The sequence below is a fragment of the Idiotropiscis lumnitzeri genome, chromosome 5, assembly GCF_059441095.1.
Source record: "Idiotropiscis lumnitzeri isolate Australia: NSW breed Sydney's pygmy pipehorse chromosome 5, RoL_Ilum_1.0, whole genome shotgun sequence".
Classification (NCBI taxonomy): Eukaryota; Metazoa; Chordata; class Actinopteri; order Syngnathiformes; family Syngnathidae; genus Idiotropiscis; species Idiotropiscis lumnitzeri.
The window spans coordinates 18,567,299-18,590,023 of NC_142395.1; the positions used below are offsets into that span (position 1 = coordinate 18,567,299).

At 40.6% G+C, this 22,725-nt stretch overlaps 1 protein-coding gene across 3 annotated transcripts in view; it reads right to left on the reverse strand.

The window, feature by feature from the left end:
- Nucleotides 1-9,831, reverse strand: part of mpped2a (metallophosphoesterase domain containing 2a) — a 41,920-nt gene extending 32,089 nt beyond the window's left edge. The window contains exons 1-3 of one of the 3 annotated variants that reach the window (XM_088297006.1): nt 7,991-8,504; nt 7,827-7,898; nt 7,040-7,311 (exon numbers count right to left, since the gene is read on the reverse strand). In XM_088297006.1, coding sequence (XP_088153132.1) covers nt 7,040-7,152 — 113 coding nt within the window. In that variant the 5' untranslated portion in view covers nt 7,153-7,311; nt 7,827-7,898; nt 7,991-8,504. Of the gene's footprint in view, nt 1-7,039; nt 7,312-7,826; nt 8,505-9,415 lie in introns of those variants that run through there. The other 2 variants (XM_088297005.1, XM_088297007.1) reach the window with 2 other exon arrangements.
- Nucleotides 9,832-22,725: the final 12,894 nt, after the last annotated feature.

Genomic DNA, 22,725 nt, shown 5'->3' on the forward strand with positions numbered 1-22,725 from the left:
ATGTGAAAGATTTGTGTTTTGTTTCTGTTATCCATTGACAAATCTTGTGGCACTTTTGGCTCGTAATGGCTAAAAGTAGTTGGAAAAAGCAAACGCACAACATCTCATCATCCCTCGGTCCCTCTCCAGGCATAACCAATCAAACTAACGACTGGATTGAGTCTAAATTGATTAGTTATGCCTGGAGAGTGAGACGATGCTGGGCCGAGTTTAAAAGCTCGGATGCAACGTTGATGTAGCAACGGAGCCAATAAATCTCACAGGTCGAAGCAACAATATAAACATTATAATTTTATACGGCATAGTGGACATTTTTTTATTTATCCGTATCATATACAAAATCATATCGTAGTGTGATTGCACAGCACTACACAGGGAGGAAGAAGCCAGTCATGAGAGATATCTCGATCGTCTCAGATAGTAAAAATGCTTCTTAGATGATTATCTTAATTTTATTGCAAGTTAGAAATAAGATCGGAGCGGTAAAAAGGGGTAAAATAACATTTATGTAGCTGAAATAAATAAAAAAAATAAATTAACGGTTCAGGGTGGATCTTATTGTTATGCCAGTCTTCAATAATTTAACCCCAGGGTCAGTTTAGTACCTACTACCAGGGCGGAGTACCCATCCCTAACTAACCAATATTTGTTTTATCTTATTTTACACGGGGGTGTTTTGCTGCAATTTTTACTCCTCTATGTCAGCATACTATGAGGATGAGTCATAGACTTGGAATCCATGTTGTCCAAGGATATAAGGATTAAACAAAAGCGTGAAAAATAATTTTAAAAAAGTATAATAAAACATGAACAATAACAAAAAAAATAATAAAAAAGTCATAATTATCATCTCACATCTTACTCGCGAATTATCCTGCACATGAAAATTAGGCTTCTCCAGTAACAAAAGACCCTCACACACTCGAAGCAACGTCATGCTATTGCTTAAAACAAAGGGTCATAAAGCAGCAAAGTCTGACTCTACCTCCCCAATGTTTTACACGATGTTAATTGATATAGTTTAAGAGGCATCAAAATGATCAGTCTCATATCATGACACTTTCTCGCATCGCAAGACGACTCATGCGCAGAGCAAAACAGCAACTCCAGACATGCAGTTCCAAGGCTGACTGTTTCATTGGAGATAGAGAGGAGCACTTAACCGATCACCCCATTAGAAAAGCGCAAAATTACAACAAGGCTTGCTCAATGCAAAGTTAATAGCGAGACGACAGAACCATCCACAGCAGACCTCTAAGACCTTCTTCTTCCTACACATCCCAGTTAAAATTAGATTTAAAAAAATGCCCGCACGGTGGAAAGTTTCAAATGAATTCATTTGAGTTTTATTATATGAGAAAAAGAGATCCTAAATTTGACTTTAACTCGATCAAATGTATCCATGCAGCGACCTCTCAAGTCCACACTTCCGAGCTCATGCAATGTAAAGAGAGCCCAGATAACCACTAATGAAGTGAAGAATATCCAACACGGTGACCCAACACTTTTATTGTTGCTGGCAGTGTTAGTACATAAGAACTGGCTCTACCATGTCATCATCTCGAGAAAAGATGTGTTGCAAAGATGAAAATATAAGCGTCACGTTTTTAAATCTATTTACTCTGAACAGTGGCTCGGCAAAAATTTACCAGTCTTCAGCAATTTCATTCTCATTTTTCTGTAGAGCACAAGTTTTTTATTCAGCTATTTTGAGTTAAGTGATAATTCCTCAGACTGCCAAGATGATATATGCATGGAAATATCAAGATGATACGGCACTTTTTTATTTATTTTATTTTTTATTTTTTTGCTGAAATAATTGATGTAAGGTGCACTCTTTTTCTCCATGACGCAACCATTTGGTGTTGGATCTCACTGGGGAGGCGGCGGGGAAGCATCAAAAGCGTGGTACGAAATATATGATGACATTATTTCCATTTCTCTTTGCCAGAGGGCACAAGAAAGATGAGATGTAAAGATAACCGAATAGTGAAAATAACTTTTCCACAAGCACAGTTCTGTTTCAAGAGTTCTCGTTTCAACATATTACTGCAATCGCCTTACGGTAGGATGGAAAATACAAAATTAAATTGGTTCAAACCTATTTACAGGAAGGGTTGCGCCAGAATGCTGTGGTATTAACAATGACACTTTTAATAAAGTGTACATTTCTTATCAGAGGCAGCCATGCAGAGTAGGAGAATATTTCCATTAGAAAAATGATTCGGGCGACTGTTCAACCGAAAACTCATCTCTTTTCAGCCCTTTTAGGTTCATTGTAAATGTGCATGGAATCAAGTTAACATAATCCATTCATTGTAAATGTGTGGAACGTGAATACAGTCGTGCACGTAGACCGGTAGGTGCAGCGTTATACTTTTATACATTGGGGAAAACTGACAAAGTATGTCCCATGGTTAAAAAAAAAAAAAAAAAAAAAGAAAAAAAGAAACGTTAGCTGCAGTGGATTAAACATTTCCTACCAATGCATTGCTAATGCATGACACAAGAGTTAGGAAGGAATCCGACCATGCATCATGGTATATAATGTGTGCTAGGATGTTGGTTGACGTGCAAATATTTTAACAAGCTGACCAATGCAGATAAGCTTTGTGTTGGTATTGTTCTAATACGAGTGAGGCTCAGATAAGCTGATTGAATCAATCAATGGGATGCATCACTGCCTGTAAGATTTCTGCTGTCTGTTACTTTGTCAAAAAGTGCATAAATAATTGTCTTCTTAATCACTTACACGGAGACCGACCACTTTGCCATTTTTGCCTTTTCATTGTCTTTTTCTCCCCCATTGTCAGGAGCGAGTGAGGAGAGATTGGCCATTAGTTAAACAATCACAGAGCACGTCATACTTGCAGGCAAATAAAAAAAAAAATGAACTATCTAACTGGGTCAAGAACACAGTGGACGGCTATTGTTGTACCTGGGAGACCTTCATGTAAAGTCGACACTCAGTGGTCACAAAATTAGATACAGCTGGCCCATGTTGTAACTGGGCGACCTTCATGTAAAGTCGACACTCAGTGGTCACAAAATCAGATACAGCTGCACAATCGAACATAAAAGCTGTGCGAGAAATTCTCTTTTTACAAGGACAGTTTTGCCACTGCGACAGAACCATTAAAGTAGACATTATGGAAATGTGACAGTTTAATTGCTTGTAAATAAATAGTTGGATTTCTGGAGAGCCGAGCCAACCATCTCGTGGGAAATTGAAGAGGGAAGTAAATCTTGTGTTATTTGCCCTTTAATGACTCATGCAAATATTCACCTTGTTTAGATGTTTACCAGTACAATACCTGGGCACCGCAGTAAAAATAATGCATGCTGCCAATGCGGTAAGAAGTCGAACTTCAAGATAAACTCAACCCAACCAAACAATGCAGTATATTTACAATGCCTTGTTTAGCCTTTATTTTGAAATTGTTCCTGGCAACGTGTAACGGCGGAACGGCTGAACTTGGCGACTTCCTCGCCATATTTAGCAAATTTTCAGATCCCTCTCGTGACTCTTTTTGCATAAAAGCAACTAGTGACAAATCTTGGGGCTTTTTCTGGTGTTATTGGAGACTCCGATATAAAAGAATGCATCATTCTTATTGTTCTCGGCATGCAGCCGATGCTCCCGTCGGCCTCTCGGCCATCCCAGCGAACTCACAGGCAGCCCAGTCTTCTCGTGGCGGCCCCTCATGGCTGCAGTCACAGCAGGAAATGTACACCCCTCCGTGTCCAGACTGCAAATGAATCGCGCATGCGAATCCGTCGCTTTTTCTCAGTCATAGCGGGATAAATGTGATTTTTTTTTGTCCAAATAAATTTAAGTTTAAAGTTACAATTAAAATAAAAAAATAGGGTTAAATGTTGAAATGTTTCACTGTGACTAAAGCAAACTAAAGAAGACTAAACAAAAAAAATACAATTAAAATAAAAAAAAAATAAAAAAAAAAATAAATAAATAATAGTAATGATAAAATTTAAATAAATAAAAAGTAACTCCACCTGGCTTTCTCTATTGGGTCACTTTTGCCGGTTCTAAGCCTTGTTAAATAACACTGTACACCCTCTTGGCGTCAAAACAGGAGAGGTGCACGAGGAGGCTCTTGACCAAAACAGTGAAAAAGAGGGCAACTTTAAAACGCCAAGATTGGCAAAAACAGTTAAAAAATTTTAAATAAAAAAAAAAGGCAACTTTCAACCATCATCTAATGTACAGTGACACTGTGTTATTGGAACATTAAAAAAATGCGACCAAATGATAATAATGGAGGCCAGCAAATCAAGGTACTGTATATACATGGATGCAGAGAAATAAAATGATTTTTAAGGTTGACTCGGGGGGGGGGTTATATTACACATGGGTGCGTATTATGCACAGGATTTTACAGAACATTATAACACCTAGTTTCACTGCCCATGTGGCAGCTGGACTGAGCAACCATCCGCCAAATTCAAACCACAAGTGGAATACATGTTCGAAAATAATATGCCAAAATCAAAATGTAAGCAGAGATTGTCATACGCACAGATATGGACTAGCATTAGCTATCAAGTGTGTCTTCACGAGTCACTGCTTTTAATATCTTTAGTTACAGACATTTATTCTTTTCACCGAACTCGGGGCTTCGCTTCCCAAGTAGAAGCCGCTTGCCTTATTCAAACTCCCAGCTCTGCCCTCGGTATCCATGGTAACAAAAGCCGTACTCAACAGTGAAGGAGGAGCCGTGACTCATTTTCACGAGACAAGACGGCCCCCTTAAAACAGCAACATTTCGAAAGGCTTAAATTGTGGCGAGGGATATTTCGGCGAAAACATGTTACAATGTTTAAAATGCAAAAATAATTTTGAATAAACTGTATCTTCCAAAATGAAACAATGTTAAATATTGTAATTAGAGTATAGCGTGAGGTCAACAGGTAACTTCTTGAACAATTTAAAATAGTTAACATTTATTAAACCTTAAATGTAAGGATCTAAAAAAAAACATTTAAAAAGATTTTCTTTCAATTTTTTTGTATCACATCCTTTGTTTTTTTTTGTTGTTTTTTTAATGTCTGTTTGTATTTTGGGCTTGTAGTCTGGCCCACATTCTACTCCAATTGGATTGGAAGCCATTAGTGTCCCAACTCGAAGCATATGTTCCAAGTTGTTGAGCATTTCATTTCACGAGACGATGGCGAGGGGGCTGAAGCAAGACGAAAACACACACATACACACACACACAGCCACACTCACACATCCAGTCTGAAAAGAAAAATAAACCAGACCTGGACTCAGTCTGTCGCTCACTTCCAGACACAGGCAGACGTCCCACGATGCCAGGCATGACCGTGGACTTGAGGGTCACATTACAAAGCATTACTGCCACTCCTACTGTGACATACATGTTTTTCAGATGTAGTTCATAGAGTGATACCTTCTGCATTGAACAAAAGGCACTGCTGTACTCTATCACACAATCTAAATACTCCCTCTAGGAAAGGGAGCGGGGGGGCAAAGAAGAGATTGTATTTCAAAAGAGAAGCAACCGTCTCGCCTGAGTTTTTGTTCTCCTTTCTTTTTACTTTAAGCCACAACCTTATCCAAAAAACACATTGACTGCATCGAGAGGGGAACCTCGTGCAAGTGGGGTCATTATCTCTCAAATATAAACAAGTCTTTACTTTTCCAAGAGAGTGTGTGTTCTATAAGCATTTAAACATGGCGAGGGGATGGGCTGCGTGTGTGTGCGTGCGCGATCCTGGGGTTTCCAGTCTGAATTTAAGAATGACAGCGTAAAACACTGCTGGCTCTGTGGAAGCCAGGAAACCGCCTAATGCATTTATCCAAACACATATCTAGAGAGAGGCCCCCTTGCCTCATCACATCCCTTTCTAACGGGTAGATTCACCTTTGCAAAATAAAGCAGAGAAACAGCAATAAACGTAAAGTAATCTAAATGGCATTTGTGTTTGATTTCAAAAACATTGAAGTTCATCAAAGTAACTAAAGCCGGACGCTGGGCACAACAAATAAATTTCCTTTCCCTCCATCCACAAAGCAAACATTATCCACACTTTTGCTTTCATTCAGGTCTTTACAATCCATACCAGCTCTCTATCCGTCTAGTCAATTGGTGCAACGCTGCCATTAAAAGGCTGAGATGAAACACACCATGACACCATAAAGAAACTGCGACAAAACCTGTCAGTTTTAATCACAAAGGTATGAAACTAAATTCTCCAGGGAGATAAATTGTGTGAGCCAGCTCAGACATCCCACCAGAATGTGTCGTGTGCTGTCCGGCATGGTTACCCTTAATTCAAATTGAGGTATTTGGCCTGATTTATTGCCGCCTGTGCCAACTATTAAAATGGACTGACATAACATAAACTGCGAGGTGACCTTGTCTCCTTTTCCACGTTTGAGGGACCGACACTTGCTGTGCCGCCAGCCTTTCTCACAGCTCACAGGAATTCCAAAACAATACGGTCGGGGCAGTTTGCGAACACTGCCAACACCAAGCAGATGGTATCGATAACTGTCCACTTTTTATCCGGAAAATCTGACCGCCTCGATCCTGCTAGTATACCAACTTGAATGCTTTACATGCTTTTAGTTGTACTGTATTCATTTTAATTTGAGCCCGATATAAGGCATCTTTATGAATAAATAAATAAATAAATAAATGCAGATAATCTGCAAACAATATACTGGTGCTATTGAACACCAAATGTATCTAGAGTGTCTCGAAAAATAATGCTGTTCAAATCCATTTTGGGGTAAAACAGCAAAATGTTAAAGACAAAATTGAACTTACAATTTGCTCAGTCGTGACTGGGTGAAAATTCTCAATGCGTCCTAATCTCGAAAAACTTTATAGTCACTAATATGATTGCATTACTTGTTTTCCAAACATAAGGTAACATAAATATGACACAATTGGAGCAAGATTTGTTTTAAAGCTGCTGACAAGTGTTTCACAATCCATGTATTGTATGTGTGTGCGCGCGTGTGTGTACGTGTGTGTGTCATGCTTGCACTTACATGTGGACGTGTGGCGGTTGGAAGCGGCTCTGGTTGATGTTGTAGTGCGTGAAGGCCTGTGTCGGGTTGGAGCTGTACTCATCCACCGTGATGGTCACTTTGCCATGAGCCATCCTTCCGACGTGTGGACATGAGACGCCGTTTGTTCACCGGGATTCAGCAGCGATGCGTGCAGCGGTCATCCTTTGGAGCGGCTCAGAAAAAAGCCCAGGAAGTCACCCACAGCAGCAGCCACAGCAAACACCCGGCTTACCCACCCAGCACTCGGCCGGCTGCATGAAGAAGAGAAGACTTTAGCGGCACGTCACAGGTAAAGAAAGGAAAATGCAAACAATTATTTTCAGTTTTATATTTTCTACTATTTTGACTTAGTGTTAATGTACATGTGTTACTTTTCTTGTGCTTTAGAAAAAAAAAAAATCAAAAGTTCCATTTTGGAAGTATGCATCAAACTATTGAACCAATCCAAATGCATGTGTAACAAACACTTATACAAACACAAAATAAAACAAAGTGAAAACAAAAACACTTAAAAAAAATAATCTGGCAAGAACACATCATTGCTTCACAGTAAGCCAATAATTGGACTGATTTTCAAGTAAAGGATGGACACATAAGGACGTGTCATATTCAGGAATAAACCTGTTGACACTTAATAAAACAAAGCAATTGTGCCTGGTAGAGCGGTTGCAAAAACTGCTCATGAAAAAAAAATGAAATCACGACAACATCCACACGGACCATCCAAATTTGCACGAGATACACAAAAATAAAACTTTTGTTTTACCTTCCTTCTAAAATTATCCCGTTGCATTGAATCCCATTTGGGAACCTCTCAAATCTTCTTGCATAACTGTAACTGTTTTGAAAGAAGCCAAAATCAATTATTAACGCGTATGAAAAAAAAGCATCTAAAATAAGCACGTCTGTGCATCTTCAGCACTCACTCACCGCGACAGTTGTGTCTGCTTGGACCCTGAGCCTCCCTCCTGTCTGACCTCCCTGACTGGTTGTAAAGTGCCTGCTTCAGGCTTTGACACGTGTTTTATACCACAGCGCCTGGTGCATACGCATCAGTATTAAAGGGGTTGGGAAAATATAAAAAGAGAATTGCCCTCGATTTACGTTCTGTCATCTTTTTGGAGGGAAATCAACAGCACCAGAGTTGATTTAATGGTTGCATGCAGTTAGTGAATATGTTAAAGCAAACTGCATGCCAATTTCAACTACAAAAAACGGGTCCCAAGTCCACTATAAACATTAATGTACGGCATTAATTCAGGGTCAGCCGAGTATGTGTTTTAGGAATTTAAGTTACTATGAGTTACGCAAGGTCGACGAAGTCAGCTCTGGAAAATACAGCAAGACACACTTTTTTTTCCCGGAACACAAAAAAATGTAGAAATTATATGTATCAAAAAATGGTATCTTATTGTAATAAAAACATTAGGGATATTGCCGCATGACTATTTAAAATCTCCGAGGCACCTTTGCTATTTTAAAATCAGACATTTTAAATAACATTGGCAAGTACAACAATATTGCAATCCTTCCTGGACTTTGAAACCTCTCAATTAATTACAATACAAAAAATGCACACATCTTATTTTTAATTATTTATAATATAAAAATAAATATTGCACTTATTAATTATTATTATTTTTGCAAAGCAAAGCCAAGCAAACGTGCTTGAACGTGTGCATCTATGCACGCATATGCATGCATGCATGCATGCATACATGTGCATGCGTGTCTAGCTGCTCAAACTCTCTCCACATTCATTCTATGGCTACTGTAGCAGCGACTAGCCCTCTAGCCTAGCGTGCTAAACCACCTCCGACAGTCCCCTTTTTTAAAATCGGAATTCTGTTGCCTCGCAGCGCCTCACTCAAACCGCTTGGCTGTTACGCTGGTACGCACACATTTAGTGTCCGTGTAAGTGTGCATCGCAAATCGCATGGGTTTCAACTTTCCGGTTGAAAAGCACCCTGGTAAAGCAAAACAGATATATTTTTTTAAATTTAATAATTTTTTAGAAAAAATAGAAAATGGGTTACGGCGCTGGATAAATTTACTCTTTAAATCAGGCACCGCGCATTACACACTGGAGAAGTGAAGGCTACACACTACCGCCTGCTACACGCATAGAAAGGTCCGTGTAGTCTTGAACTCGGGTCCTGGTCTCCTAAAAATGCCCCAAAGGTGGTCAGTGTCAAGGCAGCCTCGCTAACCTCTTGTTCCTCCGCGGAAATGACAAGCCACCTCAAAACGACAGCTTTGCAACGCTAACTGCAAATAGTGACGTTCCTCTCCCCTTTTTTATACCCTTCCTCCCTCTTTCGTTGCTTTCAAAGACGAGCGGAAGGGATCCTCTACCTTCGTCGTGCGGGGGTTTTGTGCCAAGCCGGAGGAAGAGCGTCGGGTCGGGGTCGCCCTCTACGCGGCGTAGAGACAAGGGTCCATGCGGCAGCAGAAGAGAGCAGGCGGGGGAGAGCACGGCGGCGGTCCGGGCTGGCAGAGGTATGGTGCAGGTAGGGCAGAACCTTCGACCCGGTGGGACCTCGGCTGGCTTCTGTGCAAAGAAACCAGACAAGAGAGCGAGGGGGAGGCGGACGAGAGACGCTGACAGACAAGCGGGAGGGGAGAGGGAGTCGGGGAGAGAGCAGCCTCCCACCGACGGTGCAGAGTGTAGTGAATCCGAGTTGCCACTGGGGTCAGAGAGCAGAAGCGAGCACAACCCCCAGCCACCTCCCGTGCGCGCGCCCTTACCGGCGGGCACACGCGCGCAGTTGCGCGGGCGGGAGGCAGAGCGCGGAGGAGGGCGAGCGAGCGAGCCCCGCGCTCCCAACATGCTGCCTTTACTTGCAGTCGGAAATGATAAAAACCGGGTGGAAAGAATGATAGATAGATAGATAGATAGATACTATAAATAACGTTGTATTGTCTAATATACAATGCAGATATATAGATAGATACTATACAATGCCAATACGCAACATTAGCACTGAGCTCTGCCATGCCCATCATTTGGAGCAATTCAGAATGGGCAACTTACAATGCTGGATGTGGGCACAATTTTTCATCAGTGCGTTTTCCTAACCAGATGTATGCCAAAAAATGTCATTTTAATAATAGACAAAAAGTGCATGTGCTCTCAATATATTTCATATTTCATAATACATGCACCCAGTGCATGAAGCAGAAGCCTACACCAACAACAAAGGGTTTGATGCAAACAAAAAAATAACCATTTTTTTCCAGGCCTCTCTTGAATTTAAATTCCATTCATTTACGGATGCCACAAAACTGCTGAACAGCACACCAACTAACTTTTTTGCATTTTTTCACAAAATCTCAATATTTTAATATTATCGAGGAAGTATGGTTGACAAAACAATATGCGAGCGCTTGTTTACACAGCACACATCGAAACGGTATTTAATTTTTTGCAAAATACTTTCAATTTTCTATCCGAAATCTCTGATTAAAAACATGTCCATGACTCATTCTTATCAAACTCTAAGACACAAAATGACTTCTACTTTTCAGTGGAAGTCATTATCAGTAAATAGCAATCAAATCAGCGCAAACCATGTTTTAGTCAAAATGTAAAAACATTGACTGTGATATATATTGGTCTGACAAGACCACTGCAGCAGAAAACTTGAAGATTACACCCTTCAAGTGTACCGTAATTGGTTTTATCTTGCTACCGTTGCCAGTTCCCAAGATGGGAGCTTTTATAAAGTGACGTACACTTATTAAACACCCTGTACAACAGAGATGCTGAGTATTTACTGTTTGTTTGTGCAAATCTCTGCTGTTGCATTGTGCAAGTCAAACTTGGCTAGCTCTGACCAATCAGACACCGGAAAAATGCTGATATCATCGAGTGCGAGCCCTGGATGCATTAGAAATCTGATTAGTTGAAGAAACAGTCCCATCACAAATATTGTTCATTTTAAATTAGGCAGACACGATAGCACAAACAGGCTGAAATTTGATTGGGAAAAAAAATAAATCAATCGAACAACCACACACACTTAATGGAATCAGGGCAGTCATGAGAAAGGTGATGAAATCAAGAGACTAATATTATATTAAAACAATTACAGGGCACAGCTATTAAAACTTTGTTTGTGAATGTGGGTCAAGATTTCGGATAGTGTTAGTTTTGTTTAGGCCTGCACAGAATGTCTTGTTGGCCCACTCCCTGGCAGAGGTTGACTTGCCTTGACCTGAATAGCAAAAACATTGCAAGTAACAGATCAATCAGAGCCTAGACGACCAATCACTACATTCATCGCACCAAAATCCAGGCTCTCATAAACGTCACAATGCCTTCACCTTCACATTTAACCCTTCTCAGTAGTGAACAGAGCAAGCCCACATTATTGGTAACACACTGAGGCTGTGAGCAGCTTTTCAATGCCCCAGAAAAAGTTAAGCCATGCTCAAGGGCACCTCAGCCGTGACATTGTGGATATCCAGGAGGAGAAGGGACATTCCCTCCCCCAGCCCATATCACTATGCCAGTCAGGGAAATCAAACCTGGGGCACTTTGGTCTCAGACCACATTATCACTCCACGTAGCTGCCAATAGCGATATATATCATGCAAATCAACCGTGAAAGAGAGCATTGGCTTAGGGACAAAAACAACTTGACTATCTGCTGTTTTGGGTGTGCGTGTTCTGGAGGTCTTGCAGTGGGGCCCCGCAAGTTAAGTTTCTCAAAAATGTATTGAATTATTTTAATGCAGCCCATTGATTTTTTTTTCAATGAAGAAATAGTCAATACTCTCGCCCCTGGATGGTTCTGTTTGAGTCTTGACAAGGGGTGTTTAAATGTGATAGGCCTCCTCAAGGTTGTAAAACTTTATGACATGGCTTATTAAGCAGGCTATTGATTTTTATCGCATCTAATCTTGTGCAGTATTCAATTATTTTAGTTGCTTAAACACATTTGTGCTTAGCAGCAACGGCGATTTCTTTTGGCTTAATGGTCAATGAAGACAGCAAGAGTTCAATTAAGTTTTAGTCACGTTTTGCCATACGACTTTATACATTTAGAACCAAAATGCTAAAATGTGAGCAAACACACTGTCGGAGAAAGTTTGATGTATGTTGAGACGATGCGTAACAATAGAATATCTTTTACTGTTTGTGGTGGAATTATTTGCCGACATATAAGTATGATACGGCGATTGTGAGATAATCAATGTAGAAAGCATTTCAGAGCCTAGTACGAGAGAGACGGGGGACAAGTTAGTCTGATTTTGTACTTAAAAACACTCCTATGAATATTAAAATATAAAGGTGGAGTAGTGGAGAGATTATTTTGACGCATTGTGTGATGACAGCATAATTTATGGATGATTCACGACCAGTCTGAGCCCACCTTATTGCGGCATTGTTTTTTTTTTTTTGTTTTGTTTTTTTTAAATCAAAGATGAACTTTTTACATCTTCTCTTGGATGTACAGAGGGTGTCTGCCCTCAGACTCGATCTGGAAGATGGTTCTGCAGAAGAGGACCCTGATAGCTTAAGGCTTTGTTTTACATTTTTCTTTTGGGAGAATCTTCGAACAACGAGTCGTGAGCTGGTTCTATGAGCTCATTACGATATAACAGCACTTCATCAGAGCTTTGATTTTTTTTTTTTAATTATATTCATTTCTATTTTTCAAGCACCCATTACATTGACACACAATTTAAAAACATGTTCCAATATTTTATTAGGGTTAAATCAGTAGGGCAGCAAACTGCTACCTAACAATGTTTATTTGTCAACCACAACTGTGCACCAAGAGACTCCACATTCCTCTCAGTGCAAATGTGGCTGTGGAAGATTTCTTCATGAGATCACATAAACGTGCTGTATGCGGGAAACTTCTGCCAAAGCATAGAAGGTGTTATCAAATCTATGATTAGAAGAGAACATGACTCCATTGGGTTCACAAGTAAACAATACTAATGAGCACCTGTGGGAGTCCTTCTCAACAACATAATATGGGCCAACTCTGTCTCTAGACTGGGGTAAGTAACACTGCCACTACGATTGAGGTAGAAACTGCAAGGCTGCTCAAGGGGGGTCTAAATGGTTAATTATCAATTCATTCAATTATACATAATTTCTTTGAGATTTGCCCTCATTTTGTTTGGTGGATTGACGAATCTCTTTTAAATGAAGCTTGGGCAGTTTTTAGTTTGTCCGTAGCTGTTTTTGTGTGATAAAAATGATGTTTCAAATGCTGCATATTTGAAGGTTGTAACTTTGTCAGATGTATTATTGAATTGACCCTGAAGACCACTTAGCCAAAATAATGACTTATGTTTGATACAGAAATCACAATTAAGTGTCAAAATGAACGATGTTCTCGCCTTTTGTATGTTTTCATCTGGGGGACAGTTTAATTGAATTGCTAGCCACCGCTGAGTTCAACAGAGATTCACATCTGCAAGAAAAAAAAACAAAGAATTAATTTGTTAGTGTCGAGGCTATACTATTTTTTGTAATACACTGATGGGATTTTTTGATGAAAAGAGGCTGCCCAGGACAATCCATAATGGACTCATCTCAGGGGTCTGCCACATTTACATGCCTGCCAGTTCAATCAGAGCTGCGTTTTTGTAATTTTACTGACAAGCTTCAATTTCCCAGGCCTGTCTGCACACTCGACACCGCCACAACGGACCCGCCAGTCATTTCCATTTGACTTTTCTCTTATCTGCACACGAACAAAAAAAAAAAAAAAAAGCATTTCCATCAACTAGCCAGCGGGTGTTAATGTGAAAACGGGTTTTAAATTTTACGAAGCAAGGCTACATTTAAACATTTGACCGGCTCCCCGCACCCCACTGCATATAGAAAACTGATGATAGATAGGGTGACCAAATGTCACGTAAGAAATGGCTTTTGCCATGAATGTTTTATTCAGTCCCGTGTCGCTTTGATCACATTAATACAATACAAAATGTAAATGTTATGGCGAGTGTTTAAAAAAAAAAAATCCGCTATATATTTTGTGACCTTCTTATGAAAGAATGTAAAATGACTTTCCATCCAAATAAGGTAAAATGAAACACATATATAATGGGAGCGGGAAATAGAGGGGTGAGCATTTTCAGCGGGCCGAGGGTGATATTCACTTAACCCACCGGCGATGTCATTTAACAGCACCGACCCTCACAGATTTATGCCTGTCTGTGTAGCTGACGTCTTCCCCCCGTCTGCCATGTCGACAAATAGAATGAAGGCCTGTCTGTCTCAGAGCCTCGTTCACAGACGGGCAGCAGTTTGGGTTTTTAAATGTTAATGCCATTCAGATTTATGGGAGCCGGCTAGATTGCGACTGAGTTAGATACTGTTTATTTCATTGCAAAATACACAGGCACAAATGTTTGCCCCTGAGCCTTTGTGGCACTCGAAAGCACCGAACTGCTGCTGGCACCAGGCGTGGGTTAAGAAATGAGCTGAAAATTCAATAGTCAATACTCGGCGTAATGGGCAAGGTGGAAAAAAAAATAGCTATGCTTTGAAGTTAATTTTATTAGCACACAAAGTGCTTTTGTCTAGTGGAGCCAAACGGAGAAAAAAAAGAGAGCATTTTGAGAGAAGAAAAGCGAAGAGTGAGAGAGCCCACTGATAGCCAAGAGTATTACTTCTCCCATTCTCCTGCTGTGTTGTGATAGACAGACTAATATGCGGGCTCACTTTCTATGCCAAAGGCTAGATCAAGGCTCACAAGAGACAAGTCCCTCTCCGATACGCTTCCCCCCCCCCCGCATGCTTTCTAGCCCTCTTAACTGGAGCAGTGTATAAAGACAACAGTTGTATCCACCTTATTACCCCAGAGATGGAGATTGTGCCTCAAACATTACAAACAATCTGGCTGGCCTTGCTCCTTTTCTCTTTGTGCATCTGTGCGAAACGATCAATAGCGTATAAATTAGAAGAACACCGAGCCTCGCTGGTTTCCATGCGGAGTGACTGTGTATTAAATCACACCAATTGATTCGCTTGAAGTTCACTGGAGGACAACACTGGAATTGCAGCGAGTCCTCAGTATCTCTGTCGCCACTAAAGACACTAATGCTGAGTTATTCTCCTAAGCCATTCACCAGTAGTTGTTGATTTTGCGCAGATTGGGTTACTTTTATACCCAAGGTTGGGTTATTTATTTTGACACACACATCAGATTGGGTTGACGACTAGATTTGAGAAGGCTGAAAAGCAGTTTTTGTCAGGGAAGGCATCTGGTGTAAAAAAAAAAAAACTGTGACTTGGTGTGAAGACCGCTGAGAGGGCAAAAGTTGTGTTTTCTTCTTCGAAAATGTTGCAAATAAAATTCATATTTTTAAACACAGCTACACTGCTAAACCGTTTCTGGTAGCTGTAACTCATCAAGATGGGTAGTTTTTACCCCATTTTTTTCATCAAAATCATGACCCGACGTGCTTGTTCAAATCCTCAACCCAATGCGCTGGGTATGAACAAACCAGCATTGCTCCGTCTTTTTTGGGCCCAGCGCTGGGTTAGCACTTGTGTTACTTTTGAACCAGCAGTTTTCAGAGTGTACCATGTGGACTGCCGCATCTCATTTAACAATTCAGGTACACACTAACTGTTACCTTTGAAATAAATAAATCTAGAAATGATTCATTGAACTGTGCTTATAACACAAAAGAAGATAAATGGGTTTCACTTTTTTTCCCCCCAAAAAATTCAGAATGTAATTTACAAAAACAAAAAATACATGGAAAGCATGATTCTTAATAATTTGCGATTTGTTATTCATACTGTTCTATATGCTATACTTGCATTATAATTCAATGTAAAATTTCTTTGACGCGCATGCATACTTCATAACGAGATAACATCAGCAGGCATCGCAGCAAGTCTGGAACATAAACTGAAAATTTCCACAAAAACTTGGTCGGAGCATTTAAGCTCAGTGTTTATTCAGTTGTAGTGACTCAGTTTGTGCGTTGGTGCTCGTGTTGGTCGGACAACGGCTTGAGAGCAATAGACAAGTTAAGACAATGACTCAAAAGCATGTCAGCAGGTCAGTTTGTAGGGCGGCAAGGAGTGAATTTCCAATCACTGAAACACACTCAAGAAAGAGAGTGACAGAAAGAGGGCACAGACACGGGATCAAAACAAATGAACTCGACAAGAGCTGTGAGAGGAGGGAGACAGCAGAGTGAGACACTCAGTGGAAAGCAAACGTACAAGTCTCAGGCTTTAGTGGTCGGATTGAACAGAAAAATACCACTGTTTGACTTCACCAGGAAAAGAAAAGTGAAAAGAATGCAGTCATTTTACTGCATTTTCTTGGATGCATATGGTTGTTCAAAAGTATAAATCAACCTCGTGGCAGAACAGTGTCCTGAATGACTCAAAAGATCTCTTTGTGGATGTTTGCATGTTCCCTTGTTCATCTTTGAGTTTTCTCTTGGTCCTACCAGTTCTGTGTCACTGGTAGTATTGTGATCGGCAGCGTCGGAGCATTTTTGCTCAGTGAAGGTTGGTGTGCATGTGAGTATCAGTGTTTTGTCTCGATGTGCCCTACGATTAATAGGCGACGCATCCAAGCTGTCGTCTGCTCCAGTTTCCTCCAAAGCTATAACCAGCATTAAAAAAAGAACAGGTGGATGGATACTACCGTTTCATTAAGATCACACACTTTACCAAGGTGTTGACCCAAGATTTGGATCTGGCCCCCCTATGGAGAAGCGATTTGATTGTACACTCTCTCTTCGTCTGCCTTTGTAAGTTTAGTTTGCAGATGGCTGAAAGAAATAATTGTAGCCCACATACAGATACATTTTGGAGTGTTAAAATTTCAGGGTTACATTTTTGGGAGTTGATTTTAAATCCCCCCGAAAATGCTCACATCCCTTATGCACAATTTCTGTTTTTGCACCTGCACTTTTCCAGTATGAAAGAATGTGAATGGTAGTTTGTCTGCCCTGCGATTGGTTGGCAGCCATACTGCCCGAAGACAGCTGGGATAGGATCCAGCGCACCTGCAACCCTCATGAAAAGAATGAAAAATTTCTCATAAATTAACTAAAAATTAGAGATCAATTTCCTAGAATTGTGATTACCTGTTTAATTCACAGGTGAATTCACTTTTAACTCCTGGGAAGTGTTAAAAGGTCAACTCTAAGAAAAGAATTATAAAACTTATATTTCCACTCAAAGTGAGTTATTTTGTGCGACTCCAATTTTCCTCTTAACTACATCCATGGATTTTAAGGAGAACAATAAACGTCTCCTTCTTTGGGAAGCGATTACAACCACTTTATGACATTGGCATTTTCTCCATTCTCACGATAATTTGCATTACAAATGATTTCTGATCAAACACAGATTCAAATTGCTTGCTGTCTATTTCTGTACTATGATTTACTACGTCAGAAAGACTGCTGTGGAAAAGGTCATGAAAACTGCAGTCGCCTACATGGCCTGTATAATACTGATCAGAATGTGAGACGACAATGTTACAATATACTAGTGTAAAATGCTTTGCCCCATGTACCTCACATCTCTATGTCGCGCGTAAGTGTGTTGTCACTATGTAGGCTGATGATCGCCCACTACCTCTCAAAGTAAATAATGTGCGTGTGTGCGTGTGTGTGCGCATGTGTGATTGCCAGGGTAGAACTACAATCTGGGATGTGTTTCGTTATTCTGTTCCCTGCTGTGAAAGTTGATGGGTTTTCCCACCGAGGACGTGCAAAATGATCCTGGCAAGTGATTTGCAAGTGTGTGTGTGTGTGTGTGAAATAGGAGCAGAATCGGCTGTGTGATCTGACATTGCGTGTCTGTTGGGTGTGTGTTACAGGAGTGCATGAACAGGTGAGGGAGGAAGTGATTCTGATTGAAAACCCAGGCGACACGATCTCACGCTGCGGCGGTTGTTTTGGCTCCAAACTTCCTTCAAACCCATTTCACCGTGGCAGTGTGAGTCATTTTAATATCTTCCAATTTCCCCAACACAATTTTCTCTCATGTGTAAGAGAGCTGCACTGTTTTTTTTTCTCCATGAAGAAATGAAGCACTCATTTTTATTTTACAATTACCAGTATTTTGTTTCAGACGAAATCATGAGGTTTTTCGTTTCATTCTAATCAACTTGATTGTTAGTAGAGGCGGAACAGAGATAATAGATGCAGAGCGGAATGGTCTGAAAACCCGTTTCGGAATGTTAAGTCTTTCTCCACCATTAAATATTCATGGTCATCCTGTATACGCAGTAATCAAAGTTAAAGTTTGGCGAGGAAAACATTCCTATTAAAAATTCAGCGGTCACAACTTCAATTCCTTTGCTTCACTGGGACTTTTATCAGGGTGAAGCTTGTTGAAACGAGCCAGTGGTGTCAACACAAGCAAGAAACTAACACATTTCAGAATATTCAGATTATTCAAACAGTCTGATTACATTATCGTTTCTTCAAACCACAGACGACACCTCGGGAAGATTTGCATGCCAACGGACAAGTTGGCCTCTGAGCATAAAACAAACGTGTGTTCATGTAGGACTCTCATTAAGAAAACATCCTTCCATGGCTTTTTTTTTGGTGTTGTTATAAAAAAAATAAATAAAAAAAAGTTTGTGTATTTATCAATTCCTGACCATCATGGAGAAGTCCCCAAATTATTCAATTCTGAAATTTCTTGGTACAAGCAGGAAACTGCAAAGCCAAACATTAGAACAGAATTCACAAAATTCAATATACCCCATTTCTGTTCACTCACTCTTATAGCAGTGAAATAAATGACAGTTTCTGTGCTTTATTGTCACTTTAAAGCAACATTCCTTGAGCAAGAAAAAGAGTGATATCAGCACCATTGGTCTAAATGAGAACATTTTGCTTCCTGCAAATTCACGAGAAAGGCTCTCAGTGGAGCACAGACCTTTGCCAATGTGGAAAGTTGGTGGTCTGCATAACAACACAAAGGAGTCCCAACAAAAACAGTTTAAAGGAGACATACCACACCACAACTGAAAATGGCAAACTTGTCTCACGTGTCTGTATCCCATTTAACTTCAACTTTTTAACATGTAAATTGTTCTGTTTCGTGGAAAAGAGCCACGGCTCACCCCATCCCCTCTACTGCTGGACAAATGCCCCCGAGTAGAGGGGAAGCTCATGCCGAGCGCCAACTGCCAAACGGCAGCATTGGTTGCACTTCCACTCACAGAATCAGCACATCTGTACATGTGGCACATACCGAATAAGAGCATTATTAACTGCATATAAATGTAGTCAGTGCTTATTTGACACAGCAGCAAATTACGTAATTATTTACTGGGTCTTTGGTGTGTAGTTAGCTAGTTATCTATGACTGCACCTTAAAAATGCATCTTCCCTGTCTGCCAAAATTTATGGTGCAGTGTTATTATTAAAATTAGCTATAGAAGATGTGATGCCCCCGCCGAGCCCACACCTCATGCGCCACAAGAGAGAATCTACAAAGCCTGTTAGCCCCCAAACTAGCTAGGTGCTAGCAGCTCCTGTTGCAGTGCATTTCCCCGGTGGGAAATATTGCAGATATAGCGGATATACTTTTACGGCTCAAACTTCTTAAGATGTACATTAAGATAATACACAGCTTTATTTATATTGCTCATTTCACAACAGCTGTGGCTGTAACAAAGCACTTTAATACAGTTTAACATAAAATTGCAGTCATACAATAAAGACAAGAAAGCAGTAAATTAAAACACAAATGAATGATGTGATTGATGATATGAATGTTATTTACAAGTTCCGCTTATCCACCAAGGATCATGAAATTTACCGTATTCATGTTTTTTTGCCTCATCCTGCTAATTTACACACAAAAGCGACCATCGGGTGCAAACAATGCAGCTCACCTTCCTGTCTTTCAACTCGTTGAAGGTAAAAACAAGTTTTAAGTGATCATGATCAGTTCTCTGTCCAGCATAAGACTGGACAGAGTGAAAAATCCATTTTACTTAAAGTACTACACATACTGCTCTATTTGCATGTGTCCTTGTATTCTGCTCCGCAAATCTTATGAACAGAGATGATTCGCGTGCGGATGAAATTGTCAGCACCATGGGGAGGGTGAGCTTTTCATAAGAATAATCACTGTCAGGATATTTTCAGAGTAAGCAGGAGAGCCGGTGGAAGTACTGAGAGAGGAGAGTCCGCCTTCTTCTGCATGTTTCATCATCCGTCACACGAGCATGGCACTCCGCCTACCAATGATTTACTGTCTAATGGAGGCATCGTCGCAGCACTCTGGAAGTGTGTGTCTGTGTGTGCATCACAGAGAATCACGGATGCACCAAAAATTGCTTGTCCTCATGGGCACACAGGCGAGAAGGAGCCTATGCCAGCTGACTTTTTGGGCCAGAGGAGGGATACACACTGGAGTGCGTGCATTTTGTCACTTCTGTCGGCAGAAAATAACATCACATTTGCTCAGGGCTCAGGTAACGACCAATCGCGGCTCAATTGTTTTCTGAAGCTGAGCCATGATTGGTCGTTATCTGAGCCCTGAGCAACGGGTGGATTTTACTTCTTAACTCATATTCCGCGCATGTAATATTATTCAGAATGCCATGTTTTGACTAGTGGGCCTGCAAAGAACATATTATTGTAAAGAAAATTTGGGGGTGACTTACCCTTTAAAAAAAACAAAAAAACTGCCGATTGAATTTTTTACATCATCGAATGCTTGTAAATCGATTCTTGCACCCTGAATTGTTTTATGAAATGGTAGATCAAACATTATGAATCTTCTTACAGTGCAAGCGCAGTATTTCATATATGGACTGTGAGTGCAAATTTCTCACGTGATACAGTAATTGCGTCCAGGTTTCCTCTCACCCACACACAACATCAACGAATGTTTGGCATACAAAGGCAACTCTTCCTCCCTGGTGTCCACTGAATCAGATAGGCAGCCCAGCCCCCAAGAAGGAGATTACACAAATTTATGCAAAGCCTGTAAATGATTTATACTGCAGTGCACAACAAAGGGCCTTTTTTTTTTTTCCTTTTTTTTTTTCTTTACAAGACCGCTGACAAGACGAAGGGAGACAGAGAAGAGAGAAAGTGAGGAAGAGATCCTGACATCTATAGTAATCCTCACATTCACATACCTTCTTACCTTGCCACGCCCAACAGAAAAAGTAATGCAAAATTCTGGAATGCAAGGATTTTTTTCTGATAACAAAACCGATAACAGTAACTCCAGTGAGGAAAGCAGCACTGGTTGTTTGGCCTTGGGTTGATGTTCAGACCGAGCTTTTAAGCACTCAGGCTTGTGTTCACGTGGAAAAAAAGGCATTGTGTTCATTTGTGTGTGAATGGTGAGATACTGTATGTGTATACAAGTGCAAGTTCTTTATCTAGTGATAAAAGCTGCAACATATTTGAGCTCATTCTACCTCCTATACACCCTTCACTGCACCCCTTATACCAAGGATACACAGTGCTCCCTCACAATGCATATGGAGGTGAAAAATCAATCCATGACTTAAAAACAGTGATTCAATACCTTTGTTATGTGGCTTTAAGTTCAATGTCAGAGTTTTTGCATTTGTTACAAATAACTAATAACTGTAGTTGGATGTATATCAGTGGACAATTATAAAGGTAATGATGTAAACCGGAGGTCCCCAACCAGAGGTCCGCAGGCCACTTTGACCCAGGTCGTGACAGGCTGCACAGATGAAAGAAAAAAAAAAAAACTTGTCGTACTTCTGGTTTATTTCCACAAAAGTTATGGACTTGTATTAACTGGTTCGCAGCGGAAAAAAGCATTGCAAATCCGGTGACAGTAGTCAAAGGTGCTACCAAGGCGTTGGCTAAGTAAAAAAATGAAATAAAAAAATACCAAAAAACTTTGGACACCACTGCACAATGCTGAAAAGTGAAAATACGATTTTAAATGGCTCGCTATCCAGCCTTTCGAGTCGTCATCTTTTTCTCCTACATACAGGGTAACCCTGAGTGACATCACAACCAACGTTAATTGCAGGGGTGATCTGTCAACCGATCAGAGGCACTAGATTAAAACCTAGATTCTAATATTTGTTCCAAGAAATCATGTATTCCCAACGGTGTATTCTTTTCATTTTGTTGCATTTCTTTTGTCTGTGTCCAACTAGTCAATGAAAATCCGACTGTCCCACTTCATTCCATATCAAGGACTCTAGAGAGTTAAAAAAACGACTCAGCAGTTATTTTGGACTGAGCGCACCCCCAAGGACACCCGCTGATTCTTGGCCTGTGTGAGAAATGCTTCCTCACGTCAGTGGTTCTGACTATGTTTCTCTTCTGTTGTTCGATGCCATTGATAACTGATGGACTGTGACCACGCCATCCCCCCACATCCACATCACATCCCTACAGTGTTACTAGGTGCTGAAGCCATGCTGCCCCCTCCACACCCCCAATTCCTTCAACCCTAACCCCTTCACCCTGCCCTTCAGACAGCATTGTCTGGATCAACAATAGAGTCATTGTTACCTCAAGGTGGCGAATTGTGTGTGGTGTTCACCAGACACTGCAGAGGTGACCCTGAAAGTGTAGCACAGCAAACCCCCTGCTCCTGCACACACACGCACACTCATGCACACACACGTGCGCACACTTGCTCTGTGATTCCCAAACGTGGACACTATATTAAAGTTTTAGTT